This window comes from Erpetoichthys calabaricus, chromosome 7, assembly GCF_900747795.2.
Source record: "Erpetoichthys calabaricus chromosome 7, fErpCal1.3, whole genome shotgun sequence".
Taxonomy (NCBI): domain Eukaryota; kingdom Metazoa; phylum Chordata; class Cladistia; order Polypteriformes; family Polypteridae; genus Erpetoichthys; species Erpetoichthys calabaricus.
In genome coordinates this window covers 3777634-3796317 of record NC_041400.2, presented here as the reverse complement: position 1 = coordinate 3796317, position 18684 = coordinate 3777634, and the positions used below count along the sequence as shown (strand labels likewise).

At 41.0% G+C, this 18684-nt stretch overlaps 1 protein-coding gene across 1 annotated transcript in view; it reads left to right on the top strand.

The window, feature by feature from the left end:
• LOC114654491 (inactive ubiquitin carboxyl-terminal hydrolase 53-like) overlaps window positions 1–18218 on the top strand; it is a 147721-nt gene extending 129503 nt beyond the window's left edge. The window contains exons 15-18 of the mRNA XM_028805069.2: window positions 700–748; window positions 4829–5721; window positions 12428–12515; window positions 16848–18218. Coding sequence (XP_028660902.1) covers window positions 700–748; window positions 4829–5721; window positions 12428–12504 — 1019 coding nt within the window. The 3' untranslated portion in view covers window positions 12505–12515; window positions 16848–18218. The remainder of the gene's footprint in view (window positions 1–699; window positions 749–4828; window positions 5722–12427; window positions 12516–16847) is intronic.
• The last annotated feature ends 466 nt before the right edge of the window (window positions 18219–18684 follow it).

Below are 18684 nucleotides of genomic sequence, written 5' to 3'. Positions count from 1 at the left end.
CTCAGTATCCTCGTATGTCTGAACCTTTCTTAACTGGCGCTCCCTCTGTCGAGTACGTTCTCATAAAGCCTGCTTCTCTGGCTTCATCATTTTGAGGCGCCTTGCTCGCCTACTTTCTGCTTTTATACTGCCCAGCTTTGAAGGCACTCCTCTAGCTCTGTGGGACGCTTAAAAGACCATCATGCCATTAAAATCCACTCAAAGGTACAGTAGTTCAGCTCCTCCTTCCAAATTGACTTCAGTGCATTTCACAAACTTCCCAAATATTTCAGCAATTTCGCCAAATTCCCAGTCTGCCCGACGGATAGCCCATTATCTAGGAAACCATAGTCTTAAAGTGGCTTAAACTAAAGTGCTTAAAAATATTCCATATTTGGTATTTGGAATGTGATGGGCAGCTGTTTCCATAATTTGTTAATTAAATTTTGTAATATTATGCCATTTGATCTCAATAAATTTATGAAGTTATATTTCTTGTATAGCCCCTGGTTTTCATCCATCACATTTACAGTATGAAGGTGTTTCCTGGAAAGGTCAATGGTCTTTCATAAGGATCCAGACAATCTCTTTTTTAATTGGTGGGAGTCATTTCCCCACTATTATGAAAGTAATATAAGTAGGGATGACTGTTTTATCTGTAAGCTATAATATACATTTTAAAATATATACTGTATACGATTTTCTTTCTTTGCAAATTAGGTCGGCAAGAATTGGAAAGTCCTGACACGGATCTCTACAATATGGAAAGGTAAACATTTTGACATTCAGAAGATCGTGTATTTGCTTTACACAATGTCTGTCTTTATTATTCTCAATATAATTTACATAATATTCATAATTTTTCATTTGGTTTCTATTAATAGATTTATGCAAATACTTTTATGAAATGGGTATATTTCTTATCCTCGATTTTAAATGGTTCATATAAATGTATCATTTAAGCTTCTTACAAAAATAAACTCTTAAAACTATTATTTTAAGAGTTTAAATGCCAAGTGAAGTATGATACTATGCACGAGCATTTTAAACAGTAAGACAAGTGGTAGCAGGGACGTCCATCTGAGAAGAAGCTGGCATTTTCCAGCAAGCTGTCTTTTTGCTGTCAGATATGGGAGGGTAGAAGGTTATTGAGGAAGCTGGAATAGTTTATACAAGTGCCTGTTAAATCAACATGGGATTTCTTGAAATTGTACTTTTATTTCTGAAACAAAAATAAGTTCTGATATTATTAAACAACTTGCATGGCCTATGGAATCTGTAGCTCATCTAAGAATAGATTATGTATTATAAATTTGCTTGCTTTTCCGAGGACATGTGCCAGAAATTCCTGTTGTCTTATGCTGTGTTCCATTTGAAGGGGGAAGTTGGAATTTCCGAGGTCCTAGTCAGAATTTTCTACTTGTACATCCCCTAAAGTCGGATTTCCAACTCGGAAACTTCTAAGCTGGTCAGCTAAGTCCGAGTTCGTCCGACTTCAGATCATGATGTCAACCCAAAATGGCGATGTACATCGTGAAAGCTGTCATCGTCTATTTTTTATTAATAATAATAACAATTCTTTGCATTTATATAGCGCTTTTCCTACTACTCAAAGTGCTCAGGAATTGCAGGTTAAGGGCCTAGCAGAGTCCCTATTGGCATTTACGGGATTCGAACTGGCAACCTTCCGATTGCCAGTGCAGATCCCTAGCCTCAGAGCCACCACTCCGCCTTATTAGCACTTGTGTCTATTTGTGTCTCATTAAATCAGTGGTGCTGTCGTACACACAGTAATGTCCCACTTCTGTCTGTGGACATGTTGCTACGGTGTTAGGATATAGAAAATAAATGATAATAATGTGTTGGCAATCACAACAACTGTTTGCCTGGATGCATCCATGTTGATTTTCCAAATGTTTTACTGGAATAAGATCAACTTGGCTGTGATGTCATTCCCAGCTCCGACATCTGACCTCTGAGGTAAATGTAATGCAGCATTAGTTAGTAAGTAGTCTGTTGCCATAACATCACCAAGACATCCTTACTGCCAGTGCCTAAAGGGCCACAGATGATACTCTGAGTCCATATAAAGACACTGTGCTGTTCTTTGGGCTTCCTTCTGTCATTTTTATTTGAGTGTGTAAGCCGGTATTAAAAAGAAACACACGGTTTTCTTCAGCAAACTGATTTCTTCGTCTTAATATCTCCACCATAGAAACTGGTTAAGAGGAATTGAGGCTCATTTCTCAAAGAACATTTCCATGGAGTGTGTGCCACCTGCTAGGTACAGAGATAAAGCTGCCTCTTTTTATTGTTTGTCTGCAAACAAAAATTAGATTAGTACAATGCAATGCACCTCATTCAAATGAGCTCCTAATTTTAGAAATTGTGCTGTGCGTTTTTTGTAACTGACTATATTTCAAAGCACAAAAAAAAGCAGAAAGTGTAAATTTTGACCCTTAGTAGGGGGACGCCTTGGCAGTGATTCAGTATGCATAGACTTTTGTAACCGAGGGAAGAAAGAGCGCGGTATGTTTAGAATGTATATAAAATGGTTTTGATGTTGACTGGTTGTTTCTGGGAAGTAGGCAGTTTTTTGAAAGTAGGCCGTGTACACGCATATAAATTTAAAACAATTTGGGGAAATGGTGCAAGCCCCAGTTCAGGTTAAAATCCATCCATCCAATATCCACCGCTTATCCGAGGTCGGGTCGCAGGGGCAGCAGCCTAAGCAGGGAAGCTCAGACCTCCCTCTCCCCAGCCACCTCCTCCAGCTCCTCTGGGGGGACCCCGAGGCGTTCCCAGGCCAGCCAGGAGATATAATCCCTCCAGCGTGTCCTGGGTCTGCCCCGTGGCCTTCTCCCAGTGGGGCATGCCCGGAACACCCCCCCTAGAGAGGCGTCCAGGGGGCATCCTAACCAGATGCCCGAACCACCTCAACTGACTATTCTCACTGCGGAGGAGCATTGACTCTACTCCGAGTCTCTCCCGGATAACTGAACTTTTTACCCTCTATAAGGGAAAGTCCAGCCACCCTGCGGAGAAAACTCATTTTGGCCACTTGTATCCGCGATCTTGCTCTTTCGGTCACTACCCAAAGCTCGTGGCCATAGGTGAGGGTAGGAACGTAGATCGACTGGTAAATCGACAGCCTTGCCTTTTGGCTCAGCTCTCTCTTCACCACGACGGACCATTGCAGAGCCCGCATTACTGCCGATGCTGCACCGATCCATCTGTTGACCTTCCACTCCATTCTTTCCTCACTCGTGAACAAGACCCCAAGATGCTTGAACTCCTCCACTTGAGGCAGCACTGTGCTCCCAACCCGGAGAGAGCATTCCGCCCTTTTCTGGCTGAGAACCATGGCCTCGGATTTAGAGGTGCTGACTCTCATCCCCGCCGCTTCGCACTTGGCTGCGAACCGCTCCAGTGAGAGCTGGAGATCACTGTCCGATGAAGCCAACAGAACCACGTCATCCACAAATAACAGAGACGAGATTCTGAGGTCACTGAACAAGACGCCCTCAACTCCTTGGCTGTGCCTAGAAATTCTGTCCATTAAACTTATGAACAGAATCGGTGACAAACGGCAGCCCTGGTGGAGTCCAACCTCAACAGGAAACGAGTTCGATTTATTACTGGCAATGCGGACCAAACTCCTGCTCCTCCTGTACAGGGACTGAATGGCTTGTACTGTAATAACGAACCTTGTACCCCGTACTCTTGGAGCACACCCCACAGGATGCTTCGAGGGACACGGTCGAATGCCTTCTCCAAATCCACAAAACATTTGTGGACTGGTTGGGCAAACTCCCATGCCCCCTCCAGGATCCCGGCCAGGGTGTAGAGCTGGTCCAGTGTTCCACGGCCGGGACGGAATCCACATTGTTCCTCTTGAATCCGAGATTCGACTATCGACAGAACTCTCTTCTCCAGCACCCCTGAATAGACCTTACCGGGGAGGCTGAGGTGTGTGATCCCCCTATAGTTGGAGCACATCCTCCAGTCACCCTTCTTAAAAAGGGGGACCACCACCCCGGTGGTTAAAATCCATATATCAGAAATGGGAAGCCTCTGCTTTAATACGCTTTACTCAGTGCTGTGCCTCCATATATCTGCTCTGTCCTTGTCATATTTCTATTGCACTATTATATTGTATTGAGGATTACTTGTGTTCCCCTCTGTGTATTGGATTGTATTGTCCCCCCCCCCTTTTTTTTTTTTTGACACCCACTATACGTCAGACTTACTTGGAAGGGGGTCTCTCTTTGAACTGCCTTTCCCAAGGTTTCTTCCTTTTTTTCCCTACAAGGTTTTTTTTTGGGAGTCTTCTTAGCGACTCAAGGCTGGGGGGCTGTCAAGAGGCAGGGTCTGTTAAAGCTCACTTCTTGTGTGATTTTGGGCTATACAACAAATATGTTGTATTGTATATACATTGTTATCAAAATAATATTGATTTGATCACATGATCATTAAGAAAGGCATTGTTAGTGGTGTTTAATAAAATGGCTGCAGTAAAATAAGCATAACTACTGTATGTGGTAAAGCAGCAGTTTTAACAGGGGGACACAGTTTAGCCAAAAAAAAAACCAATTGGAAGGATTAGATGGGGGAATAAAAATGGTTACAGCTACATTTTTAAAATCTGTTTATTTTTAAAATAAAAACAATTTCCTCAGAAATTTCTGCCAAAACCACAGCCCTTTCTTTGGTTCAATGCTAGCTGATTTGTGATTTAACTATTTATACCGAGTAAGCAGTCGAGTTTTGCCATCTTCTTGTGCTCTTCAAAATATTTTACCTTCCTTTTGTTTTGGTTATCTAATGTTTACCTTTTTCATTTTTAAAGATTCACATTTATACCTGAAAATAAAGGAAGGATAAATAGTTCAGATGGAGACCCAGGCTTTTCAGAGCAAGTAAGCTTAGATGAAAAGAAGTCTGAAGGAGGTGCAGGAATTCTTGGACGTGTCATTGCATCTCTAAGCAACCTGGAGAAGACAAGTGCCGTAGATTGGAACAGTTCGTCAAAAGTACAAGACTACTTTTCAGAAGGAAGGACACAAACACTTCCAGTTGCTCCCCCGCATAAGACGGTAATGTTGAAGTCTGATCTTCAGTATGAAGAAATGGCTAATTCTAGTGCGCTCGCATACAATCCTAATCATGGTGGGCCAAACAAAACTAATAGATATCAGCAGAATGACAACAGTGATTCATCTCAATCCATCTACCAAAATGTGCCACCACCACTACCTCCAAAGAGATACCAGTCACTGCTACATTCAGAGGATACCTGGCAAGCATACGGTAGGAGACCTGCTTCAGACCCTCTATCAATGAATACTTACAATCCAAGAAGATTTCCAAACACGTCCCCATCTAAAACAAACAATCTGCGAACCGATGAAGCCTCAGAAGTCAAGGCGAGCGTGTTAAGAAACTGCACGTCTGCATTTCCTGACCAGAGAAGCAGGGATCTGCCTGCAAATGTGACCAATGACTCCAGTGAAGGTGTTCTACTTACCACATATTTTTCTGTTGATAACTGCATGACAGACACTTACAGAATGAAATATCACCATCAGAAGTCTCCATTTTATGACTTGGGTACCAAAGGAGGCAGTAGTCAACCAGAAGAACAGATGTCATCATCTGCAAATTTCTTGATGGTCAGAAACCGAACTGGTCTGTCTGAGGGTCCAAAATCTCCAGAAATAACAAAGACCCAAGCTGAAACAGGTAATGTTAAGTAAAGCCAACCACCCTGAATTATAATCTTATGTTTGGTTTGGTTTGGTGTAGTGCTTGAAGTTGGCCAACTCTCAACGGTACTCTGTACCGACACTTCCACATTTTACTATTCAGAGTATCGTCCCCTTTTTATCATTCATTATGGCACTTCTCACAATCTCCTGGTACTATTATACCAGACATACTGACCTGCCACCATCTGTAACCCCAACCCATCCATCCATCCATCCAGTATCCAACCCGCTACATCTTTTAACTACAGGGTCACGGAGGTCTGCTGGAGCCAATTCCAGCCAACACAGGGCGCAAGGCAGGAAACAAACCCCAGGCAGGGCGCCAGCCCACCGCAGACCCTAACCCCTAATGTTAAAGTTTCCCCTTTTCCCTGCTTTTAAGTACAATTTTAACCCTAATTTAATAGTGTTAAGTCCCTCAGGCTAAACAGTTAACCCTGTAGGACTTTTTAGATATGGACTAGTTAATTATTTATTTAGAAATACCATTTAAATAATAGTTTAACCCCCCCCCCCCCTTTGTATTCTTTATAAAAAATTAGTTTGGAAGGTCGTTTAAGGTTTAGAGATGGGTGGGTCATTAGGTCTATTTTTTAAGATAGATTATAACCTGCTTTCAGACCTATTTATTTACCTTTTTAGACTTTTTTATAAACCTATTTATACTTTTAGTATAAGGATAATTTAAGGGGGAATATTTATTTATAATGGGGGGGTGGTTTTAATACTCGTGACATGTTTCTAAGTAAAATTGTTTTTTATGGGAGGAGTGTGCCAGCGCCTTTGTCCTTTGGGACAGTCATCCTTCACTAACCCTAACCCTCATTTCTGTAAGCTAACAGTGTAGTCCTTACTAGACTTCATTACCCCTTACACAAGTCTGCTTATGTTACATTACTGTTTTTTCCTACTATTCTCCCATTGTGCTTGTGGCAAGTATGAATGTCTATAATAAAGTTAGACTGATTAGAAAAGGACAACAAGAGACCGATAGAATAGAACTTTAGGACTTTATTTCTCCCAAGGGAGGAAGTTTGGCTTTTTACAGGCGCTCTTTAAATGAAGACATTTATAATTATAAGAGCCCTGTCAGAAGAAAAAGCAACAATCAAACTGAGCTGAAATACATTCAGGTAGCCAGCAGCATCAGCAAGCGAGCGCCTCCCTGTCAGAACTGTTAGCAAAGAGCCTGTTGATGTAGCTAATGGTACACACAACAATGTCAGTGTTCATGAGCAGGCCAGACTGTTGATTAAGTGCTCTTTACAAAATAAATGGCTAACCATTTAAAGGTTTTATTTAAAAAAAAAAAAAAAAAAAAAAAAAAGCTGGGCTGAAGTCAATTTTGGTGCCATCATACACTAAAGGTGTTGATCGAGTTTTGATTTGAATAACTGGAATTTATGCACCTTGATTAAAGAAATATATATTGTGAGCATGAAGGCCTGCTAATACTTGACACATCAACGTTGGTGTGAGGGTTCAGAAATTTGTACCCGTATGAACCTGTAGGCGTCTACTGCCCCTTGTGCTGCACATGTAAACATTGGCTTGTTCGAGGAACAGTTGTGTAAAGCGGTGTTACCCACACCTGTACAATCGAATATCAAAAGAATACACAAACTCATGAGGAGAAATCGTCCAGACACTGGGCAACGATGAAAGAAAGTTTGTGCAATCAGAAATGGAAGTATCTGCCAGATTGATATGTAAAGGCAAAGAAAAAAAACGTAAGGGGGGAAAAGCCGGGGGATTCTGATTCCGTGAAGGGTCACGCACATGACGCTTGACCTACAAACACACCAACGTGTGCATCCTCCAACTGTGCCTGCAGTTGTCTGCACCTGACTAGAAATGGGTTTTCTCTTGGTATCTTTTAGTACAAATTCAAAATGTCATATGATTTTTGGTGGCGCAGTGATAGCGCTGCTGCCTCGCAGTAAGGAGACCTGTGTTCGTTTCCCGGGTCCTCTCTGTGTGGAGTTTGCATGTTCTCCCCGTGTTTGCGTGGGTTTCCTCCCACAGTCCAAAGACATGCAGGTTAGGCAATCCTAAATTGTCCCTAGTGTGTGCTTGGTGTGTGGGTGTGTGTGTGCGCCCTGCGGTGTGCTGGTGCCATGCCCAGGATTTGTTCCTGCCTTGTGCCATGTGCTGGCTGGGATTGGCTTTAGCAGACCCCCATGACCCCATGTTAGGATGTAGCGGGTTGGAAAATGACTGACATACGATTTTTGTATTATCACTTAAGTTGCATGCCAACATGAGGAGTTCGTTTTCTAATTTATATATATATATATATATATATATATATATATATATATATATATATATATATATATATGTACTACTAGTCAACAGTTTTAAAACACCTCAGTTTTTATGGAACTGCACGCAGTTTAATGTCTAGTTCTGACATAGCCGGGTGGTATGTTTTGGGTCATTTGGGTCATTGCTGCCAGATGAACACCCTGACCTTCTAGACGCAGACCACAAAACTACAAAATTCTGCAGTAACCCTTGTGATTCAGAACGGTTGTCACTCTGTGCAAGTCACCAACTCTACCTCCAGCAGAAAGAACCCCAGACCATCACACGTCCTGCTTTATTTTGACAGTTTGTGTCACACACTAAGGTACCACCCTTTCACCAAATTTGACAGCATGCAAACACCCTGCGTGATGAGCTGAAGATTTCAGATTTGGATTCATCTTTCCATAGGCCATAGTTCCAGTCTGCAGTAGTCCACAGCCAGTCTTTTAAGGCCTTGTTTTGTCCTTTAAGGAATGGCTTTCTTCCTGCCACTTGCACCGTTAAACCTGCACCACAAAGTCTCCTGTTCACAGTAGAAGCTGGCACTTGCTTTTCATCACCACTGTTAAGCTGTGCTTGAAGCTGTTGTGCTGTGAGGTGGCAATCATGCAAGCTGGTGACCCTCAGAAACTTGTTTTCTGATTGGCTTGTGATGTTTGGGCCTACCAGATCTCTTCCGCTCAGGGTGTCATCCAATTTCCAATTGCCTTTGGATTGTATAGGGCACCACTGGACTTAGTGACTCTTTCTGTCTGTCTGTCTGTCTGTCTGTCTGTCTGTCTGTCTGTCTGTCTGTCTGTCTGTTCCTCCTCTACTTTAAGGCAGACTGAGGATTTTTAAGTAATCAACAGAAGTGGGGACACCTGTGCAAATTGTTTGCTTCAACGTGCAAGGCTTCATTCATCTGTAGGTTGTAACCTGTTAGTTCTTCACTGAAGAAGGCCCATTTGTAATATTCTGAAATTTCCTTTTTCCGTTTTTTGCTTAACCTAAATTTTTAATTTAGAACATTAGAACACTGTAGACGAGAACGGGCCATTCAGCCCAACAAAACTTGCCAGTCTTGTCCACTTATTTCTTCCAAAAAAAACATCAAGTCGAGTTTTGAATGTCCCCAATGTCTTACTGTCTACCACACTACTTGGTCGCTTATTCCAAGTGTCTATCGTTCTTTGAGTAAAGAAAAACTTCCTAATGTTTGTGAGAAATTTCCCCTTAATAAGTTTTCAGCTGCGTCCACGTGTTCTTGATGAACTCATTTTAAAATAACAGTCTCGATCCACTGGACTAATTCCCTTCATAATTTTAAACACTTCAGTCAGCTCTCCTCTTAATCTTCTTTTGCCTAAACTGCAAAGGCTCAGCTCTTTTAATCTTTCCTCATAACTCATCCCCTGTAGCCCTGGAATCAGCCCAGTTGCTCTTCTCTGGACCTTCTCTAGTGCTGTTATGTCCTTTTTGTAGCCTGGAGACCAAAACTGTACACAGTACTCAAGATGAGGCCTCACCAGTGCATTATAAAGGTTGAGCAGAACCTCCTGTGACTTGTACTTCACACATCAAGGCGCTATATAACCTGACATTCTGTTAGCCTTCTTAATGACTTCTGAACACTGTCGGGAAGTCGATAGCTTAGAGTCCACTATGACTCCTTAAATTCTTCTCATAAGGTGGATTCTCGATTTTCCGACCGCCCATTGTGTATTCAAACCTCACATTTTTACTTCCTATGTGTAATTCTTTACATTTACTGACATTAAATTTCATCTGCCACAAATCTGCCTAAGCCTGTCTGCTATTCATGTCCTTCTGTAATGATATAACGGATTCCAAATTATTTGCTAATCCACCTATCTTGGTATCATCTGCAAATTTAGCCAGCTTGTTCCTTATATTCCTATCTAAATCATTTATAGATATTAAAAATAGCAGTGGCCCCAGCACTGCCCCCTGCTGGTCACCACTCTTAACATCAGCCAGTTCTGATGAGGTTCCTCGCACCATCACCCTCTGCTTCCTGTGTCTGAGCTAATTCTGCACCCATCTAAAAACATCACCCTGAACTCCCACTTCTTTTAATTTGATGCCCAGCCTCTCATGTGGCACCTTATCAAATGCTTTCTGAAAGTCCAGATCGATAATCTCATCTGCTCCATTCTGGTCGTATCCTTTTGTTTCCTCCTCATAGAATTCCAGCCTGTTAGTAAAACACAACCCATGCTGACTGTTCAGAATAACTCCTGTCCTTGCCATGTGTTGCTCAATCTTATCCTTAATAATTCCTTCCATTAATTTTCCTGTGATGCATGTTAAGCTTAATTTAAACCTCTTGTGGGTTTCTGTTTACCTTCTCACCATTTTAGGTCATTCATTGCATTTCAGCTGATTAAAATTTGAAGAAAAATGGAAAAACGAGGTGTTTTTAAAAAAAAAACAACTTTTGACCGGTAGTGTATATACGTGGTTAAGAAGCATCACGCACATTGTGTCCCTCTTTCATCATGTCATGTGCATACAGCTATCCATTTAATATTGCTTGGGCAATGAGAAAAATAATAAGCAAAAAAACTCGGATAGACACAAAAAAACACAAACTAATACCTTAAAGACCACCACTTCAGTAACAGGCTTGGTTATGTTATTTGTATTAGGTGAATGCTTATCTGCTTAATTTATCATATTTGGCACTAAAATATTACATTAACACACAATAGTGTTCCTCAGTGAGAAAGTTCAAGTAATATATGTGTGAGATATGCAGTGCAGTGGTGTTTAACAAAGTAAATAATAAATGTATTGAAACAAAGCACTTAGGCATGCTGGTCTGGAATGGAATAAAAGTGCTAAAAGATAAAGAAATCTAAATCAGGAGTTTATTGAAGAAAACTATAAGGAACAAGTAGGGAAGAGGAAGTGACACTAAAACAAAATCTGCGATTTTTTACTCCACCTGGCTAAACGGCAGTTTCGGTGATACTGATTGGCGACTTTGCTTGCTCATCTTAAAGTATACTTTTTTTTTCTCTCTCTCTTTGCATTTTCATCTATTTGTATGCTCCTGTGGGTGGCGCGATGGCACAGTGGTTAGCAGTGCTGCCTCTTAGATCCAACATCCCATGTTTGCATCCTGTGCCCAGTATTTGTCTGTGTTGAGAAGATTTACTTGTTGTTCAGTGGCACGTAGTTAACCAGACTTTTTGGTCGTAAAGCTTTGAGTCATCAGCATTTGAAAGCTACTTAAAATGGCTCTTAATAGTAGATGGTGTAGTAAACTGTGTCCTGAGATTGTTCAGGTAAGGAAGACGGTCATTTTGTGGTAAGGTGGTTATGCTTACTATTTATGGTGCAAGAGAGTGCTGATGTGTTGCATTTGATTGGGTTAGGGTTAGGGTTAGGTTCATTTGTTCTATTGTAGGCATGGAGCTGGACAGTTTGACATCTGTGCCAGAGCGACGGGCGCTGAGCAGGCTCCTGTCAATCATGGAGAATCCACTGCATCCACTAAACAGTGTCATCTCCAGACAAGGAGCAGCTTCAGCGACAGACTGCTGTCACCGTCCTGATCCATTGACCGACTGAGGAGATTGCTCCTCACCCACACTATGCGACTGTTCAATTCCACCCAGGGGGTAAACATTTACATTATTCAAATGTTATACCTGCATTTTTTTTTTTATCACTCTTTAATATTGTTTCCTTTTAAGTATGCTGCTGCTGGAGTATATGGATTTCCCCTTGGGAATAATAAAGTATCTATCTATCTATCTATCTATCTATCTATCTATCTATCTATCTATCTATCTATCTATCTATCTATCTATCTATCTATCGATCTATCGATCGATCGATCGCATGAATTTCACCGTACCTGTAATAATAATAACTGGGGCTCAGGAGTGTTAGGACCATCTGGAGTCATCAGAGGGAACTCAGGACAAACAGAACCAGGGCTTCTACACAGTATTTATAATCCCAGAAGTAGTCTTAAGATGGGCCACTCTCCTCCTAAGAGTCCGCTGTGCTTGAATTTGGAAGGACTGCGACAGTTAGGAAGAGAGGCCAGAATTGGAGTGCGGTTATCAGGAGTGAACACTGAGCGAGTCTTTGGCAAAATGGGCCAACCGCCCCCTGTGGTAGTCAGGTTAGGGATGCCATGAAGGCCGGGAAGCCTTGTTGTCTTCCTTTTTGCTTACGCTTTTTATCATTACCTTCCCTTTTGTAACAAGACTCATTCTTATTTATCTGTTTGGACCTTGTTTGATGTAGGAATGGTGTGTGAGCGCCCCCCATTGTTCTACAAGAAGTCAACGTATGAATACTGTTCTTTTGATTCTGAACTTAAAATATTTTTAATTTTTTCTTATGTTCAGGTTATCCAGTTAACAAAACAGTTGCGAAATGGAATCCAATAACCCCAAGGCTGCCAAGAGAGCCAAGTTACTGGTGAAAACTGCTATGGTAAGAATGGCTCTTTAATTATGATTGTTGTTTAAACCATTGAGATATTGAAATGTTAATTCTAGGGCACCATGAGATAGTCATTCTTGTGTGCTTTGTTAATCCTGTGTATAAAGCTACCCCAAAGAATTCCAAGGAGGCCAAAGAAATATAATTGAAGAGTGTTTATTAACAAAATAATAGCACCAGGAAGAGGAAAAATGTACAGCTCTTTATATTACTCATCTATATTATATGGCCAAGAAGAGTTTTCAAGCAGCACCAAGATATAAAAAAAAAAAAGTTTGTGATAGATCATAAGTCAATGGTGACCAACGTCAGATAACAACAAGCAATATCAAAACGTCCATTAAAAAGTGTCACGTTACACATATCTCATAATCCACATGTGAAATCATCCCGACATATACGCCAGACAAGTGTGTTTTTACTAATATGTTAAATAAGTCAAGTTCCAGAACTAAAACGGAGTACATTCAGATGCAGATGAGCATTGGAATTGAAGAAACCCTAAACCATCATTGGTGACGAGTTCAGCCCTGTAACGGCTTATTCATTGGCTAACATTGCATTTCATGCGATATGGTGAGCCTAAAGTGCAGTGCACAAAAAGAAATTACTATATATACTCACATAGAACAACAACATTTATTTCTATAGCACATTTTCATACAAATAATGTAGCTCAAAGTGCTTTACATGATGAAGAAAGAGAAAAAAAACAAAAGTAAGAATTAAAATAAGAGAACACTAACATAGAATAAGAGTAAGGTCCGATGGCCAGGGAGGACAGAAAAAACAAAAAAAAGTCCAGACGGCTGGAGAATAAAAAAAATCTGCAGGGGTTCCAGGCCATGAGACCACCCAGACCCCTCTAGGCATTCTACCTAACATAAATGACATCAATCAGTCCTCATTGTATTCAAGGTTTTCATGGAAGGACTTGATGATGACGGTCACATGGACTTCTGGCCTTTAATCCATCAATGTGGGGACATCCCTTGGTGGTGGTGGTGCAGGTTGCCACCACAGAAAACCGGAAAAAGAACAGAGGAGAAAGTAGGGGGTTAGTACGGATTTTGGAGCCACCATGAATAATAATGATAATTAGTTGAATATGCAGAACGTCAGGATTAAATTAAAATGAAGTTTTGAGAAAGCCATGTTAAAGTAATGTGTTTTTAGCAGTTTTTTTAAAGTGCTCCTCCATAGAAGTCGGGTCTGATTTTATGATCGATTTTTTCCCGACTTCTATGTGAGTATATATGGTAATTTCTTTTTGTGCACTGCACTTTAGGCCCAACATACCACATGAAATGCAATGTTAGCCAATGAATAAACCGTTACAGGGCTGAACTCGTCACCAGTGATGTTTTTAGGGTTTCTTCAAATCCAATTCCTAACACTTACATTTTTTTTACATCTTCTTGCCTCCTCTGATCTCACACCAGTTTCTCAGACACATCACATTTTGTTCCAGCAGCGCAGTAACCAATTTTTTCGCCACTTCAACGACTTTTAATTTAAAACCAGCTTCATATTTTCTTTGCTCCATCGTAGATAAAGGATGCTCTTACGATAAAGGTGTATGAGGGTGTGAGATACAAAAAACACAAAACCGTGCATAAGTCACTTTGGAATAGTTCTGGTCTTACCGTGTGGTCACGTAGGCGCAATACATAGAAAAAAAAAAAAGGCCATGTGCTCTGTGGTTACTCTCTCAGGCGGGCGTTAGCATATCGTAATCTCTTGGACCACATTCCATATTTCACTTATACGACCGACATTATAAAATACCAGCAATTATACGGTAAAATCAAGCCCCAACTTATCCGTGAGAGAACTTAAACACGAGTATATGTGGTAAATAATGCAAAAGCAAATCAGAAAATGTAAAAACAAATGAGAAAACTTAAAAACAAATGAGAAAACGTAAAAACAAATGAGAAAATGTAAAAACAAATGAGAAAACGTAAAAACAAATGAGAAAATGTAAAAACAAATCGGAAAATGTAAAAACAAATCGGAAAACTCAAACACAAATTGAGAAAATGCAAATCATCCATCCATCCATCCTCTTCCGCTTATCCGAGGTCGGGTCGCGGGGGCAGCAGCTTGAGCAGAGATGCCCAGACTTCCCTCTCCCCGGCCACTTCTTCTAGCTCTTCCGAGAGAATCCCAAGGCGTTCCCAGGCCAGTCGAGAGACATAGTCCCTCCAGGGTGTCCTGGGTCTTCCCCGGGGCCTCCTCCCAGTTAGACGTGCCCGGAACACCTCACCAGGGAGAAACGCAAATCAGAAACAACAAATACACAAGTATAGCAGTGTGCAAACAAAAATGACTTCTTTTTGCGCATTCAGTTTGTTTTTGTGCTTTTTGATTTGTTTTCTTGCATGGTTTCACTTGTTCAGCAACAGTTCCAAGTTCACTGAAAGATGTGTACAGGAAATAATTAACAGTTAAAAAAGAATAAGAATAATGAGGAGAAGAGTCTGCGTCGTACTCGTGCAAATGTGGGATGCTTCAACAAGCAGAGCCATCAATCCCCTTGTGCAGTTTCACAGACTGCCGCTAAATAATCTCGAGGTACTCGGGTTGTGAGTGTTAATTCTAAACATAACGACAGGAGGCGGAGCTTCAGTTCAAGCGCTCATTCGCGTCTGAGCGCGTTTTGTTTCGGTTCCCGGGAGTGTTTTCCGGAAGTGACGTTTAAAATATTTTTCTAAAAAAAAATACACGTGTTTGTGACGTTGTGGGCATACAGCTGGACGATATGTGGATTATGTGACACGAATCATGTTGAGGTTTTTTTTTTGGTGAACGTTTTGCTCTATCTATCTATCTATCTATCTATCTATCTATCTATCTATCTATCTATCTATCTATCTATCTATCCATCTATCCATCTATCCATCTATCCATCTATCCATCTATCCATCTATCCATCTATCTATCTATCTATCTATTGTTTGCAATTGTCCAATGTTGGTCATCATATTATACTTGTATTCAGAAAATTTATCTCCGTTCTGCATGAAAACATGAGATTGAATGCTTTTCTCTCTCTACAAACTACATGGGGTAAGTAACATTAAAAAAAAACATTTTTGGCTGGCGCGTTCCTTTAATAACATTTGTTTGTAACGAATGGAGGAGAGTGGCATCATCTGGCCCTTTGCTGTAATACGAGTGTAGCCTGATGTTTTTTGATCTGTCTTGGAGTCCCCACAACAATGGCTTCTGTTTTGCCACCATCACATTTTTACAGCCTGAACGTCTCCCTTTCAGAAGGTAGAAACTGCAGAGTGATAGTTTGATGGGCACCTCGTGCATGAAACCTTTTTGCAATACAATACAATTCATTTTTTGTATAGCCCAAAATCACACAAGAAGTGCTGCAATGGGCTTGACTGCCCCCCAGCCTTGACTCTCTAAGAAGACAAAGAAAAACTCCCAAAAAAAAAACCCTTGTAGGAAAAAAATGGAAGAAACCTCGGGAAAGGGAATTCAAAGTGAGACCCCTTTCCAGGTAGGTTGGGCGTTCAGTGGGTGTCAAGAAAGAAGGGGGTCAATACACAGAACAGAACAAGTCCTCAATACAATATAAAAATTTTAGAAGTACAGAGTAGAATTTAACAGTAGATGATATCCCATAATAGGATTTGGACTTGTTTAGAGTCCTGGAGACCTCATTCATCTAGCTGCCTCCCCCATTTGGCCATTCCACAACTGAAATAGCGCTAATCTGATGAAAGGACCCCTCTACCCCACGATTCCTGCGATCCTCCATCAGGGATGACTTTACCTTAGGCAGGCAAAACAACTTGGCAGGTGGGCCGTGGGCACCAAGTGCCACATGTGAGTACCGAGAAGAGAAACAGAATAGGTGAGGGTTAGTAAGAAATTATAACTGTCATATTACTTCTGTTTTAGTGCTAATGACTAACAACAGAGATGTAGTCTGCACAGTTAAACAGCAGCTCTAGTCAGGGTGTGCTAAACTGAAATCGTGAGATTTAAAAGCTGAGACCGAAGGGGCATCTCTTATAGTAGCAGGCAGACCACTCCACAGTTTAGGGGCCCTGTAACTAAAGGCTCGACCTCCCACCATTATTTTATTAATCCTTGGAGTCCTAAGCAGACCGGCATCTTGAGATCTTAATGTGCACTCAGGTTTGTAAGTCATGATAAGTTCAGACAAGTAAGCCGGACCACCGCCATTTAATGCTTTATATGTTAAAAGGAGGATTTTGAAAGTTTTACTTTGCAGTGACCCTTTCGAACGCTCCTAAATGACTTTATCTTTGTTTTGTTTTTGTGTTTTTCTTTCAGATCAAGTGCTGATGACCAGACTAAAGTGAATGAGGACTCTGCACATTTCTATCTTCTCGTCTGGACAGTTCACCGTAGCTCAAGGCCAACATTAGCGGCAGCGCGGCACTCGCTAGTGTAGGGCAGGCCCGGTCACAAAGCTGCACTATTTCTAGTATTTCGTTTTTGACCCGTTCAGCGTAACTGAAAAGCGTAAGCGTTTTTAACATGAAGACGTTTCTACATATTTTAATACCGCTGGATTAACGTGCTAATTTAATCAAAATCTGCTTCCTTCTTATCTGTGTACCTTTGTATGCTAAAGCAGAGGAGAACGTCTTCGATTTTTTTTTTTTAAGGCTTGACGTTTTTTCAGTTGTAAAGCCTCGCGTAAGCAGTGCAGATTTTTCTAATGAACAAACTTAAATGTTGGAATGAATTGCACAATCGGTTTAATTTGTACCCTGTAGTTTCAAGTTGGAGTTTAAAATTGGAGAATACGTGAAAGGTGAAGCTGGTTTACTATTCACCAAAAACCAAGAAGTGAAACTCTGTTAAAATGTTAAAACCAGACTATTGCTCTCGTCCCCTACTATGATTTTGGCAACTTGCATTATTAAAAAAAAAAAAGTGGAATACGTGGCATCAAAAATTGGATGTGTGGGGGGACGGAAAACATCCCAAGGACCACAAAACTACTGGAAGATGAGGCCTTGCGACTTGACGTTGTCACCAGAGCCCTCTGCCGGTCCGCGGATTACAGCAGAGTTCATTCCTAACAGAGAAGGAGTGCTCAGTTTGGCCAAGGTGACCCCATTTACACGTTTTCTTTTTTTTTTTTTTTACGTTACAAATACAAAAATGAGGCAGCTAAAGAAAAAAGTGACAACTCTGGGCAGCAGTTAAAAGCTCCTCCAGTTAAGGCGGTGGCCACCATTTACGTATTTCTAACTGACGTCTAAAACGACTAAACACCACGCGTCTGATCAATCGAAAAATAGCACATAATTAAAAGTAACCGTTAAGGTCACAGTGCGTACGGGACTGAGGACGCCATTTCACGCCTCTGCGTAATCACTTTCGCCAAATGTAAACTAACTAGGATATGGTTTATTTTTTTAACTTGTTATAAATCTTTTTAATACACTCCCTTCACTTGCTGATTTTTATGCTCTTGTATACGGATTGTCAAGTACGACACTAACAATGTAAAAAACGTAAGTTGCTAAGAAGTGCCTTTCTGTACGATATCGGATCTGTAACTTATGTAAATGGCGATTTCTATGAGAGGAAAATGTTTAACGTTTTATAGCAATAATGTACAAAGAAGGTTGCTTTTTGTAAATTTTGCATCTTATATATGATAACATACGAATAAATGTCAGAATCTGATGTCTGGTCTTTGTCCTCTTTTTATCTTTTTTCTCTCTCTCTTTGGTAGTAGGAATAGTGATGGGCACCGAATTGTCATAAACATGGAAGTGGGTGGAAAAAAAACAAAACAAGAAACAGCTGGGATGAGAACAGACCACTGTGCCCACCAAGGACCACATCAAGGTGAGTTCTCAAAGTCCACCGCACCACTTGGCAGTTTTTTCCACAAATCTCTGGTCCACAGTGGAAAGGAAAATGTTACCAAGTATGTGTGAACTTCCCTCCCTTTAGATTAGCTGGGATCGACTTTATTAATCTTGTGGGGGACTGCATATGGCGGAGTGGTGGCTCTGAGGTTAGGGATCTGCACTGGTGATCGGAAGGTTGCCGGTTCGAATCCCGTAAATGCCAATCGGGACTCTGCTCTGTTGGGCTCTTGAGCAAGGCCCTTAACCTGCAATTGCTGAGCACTTTGAGTAGTGAG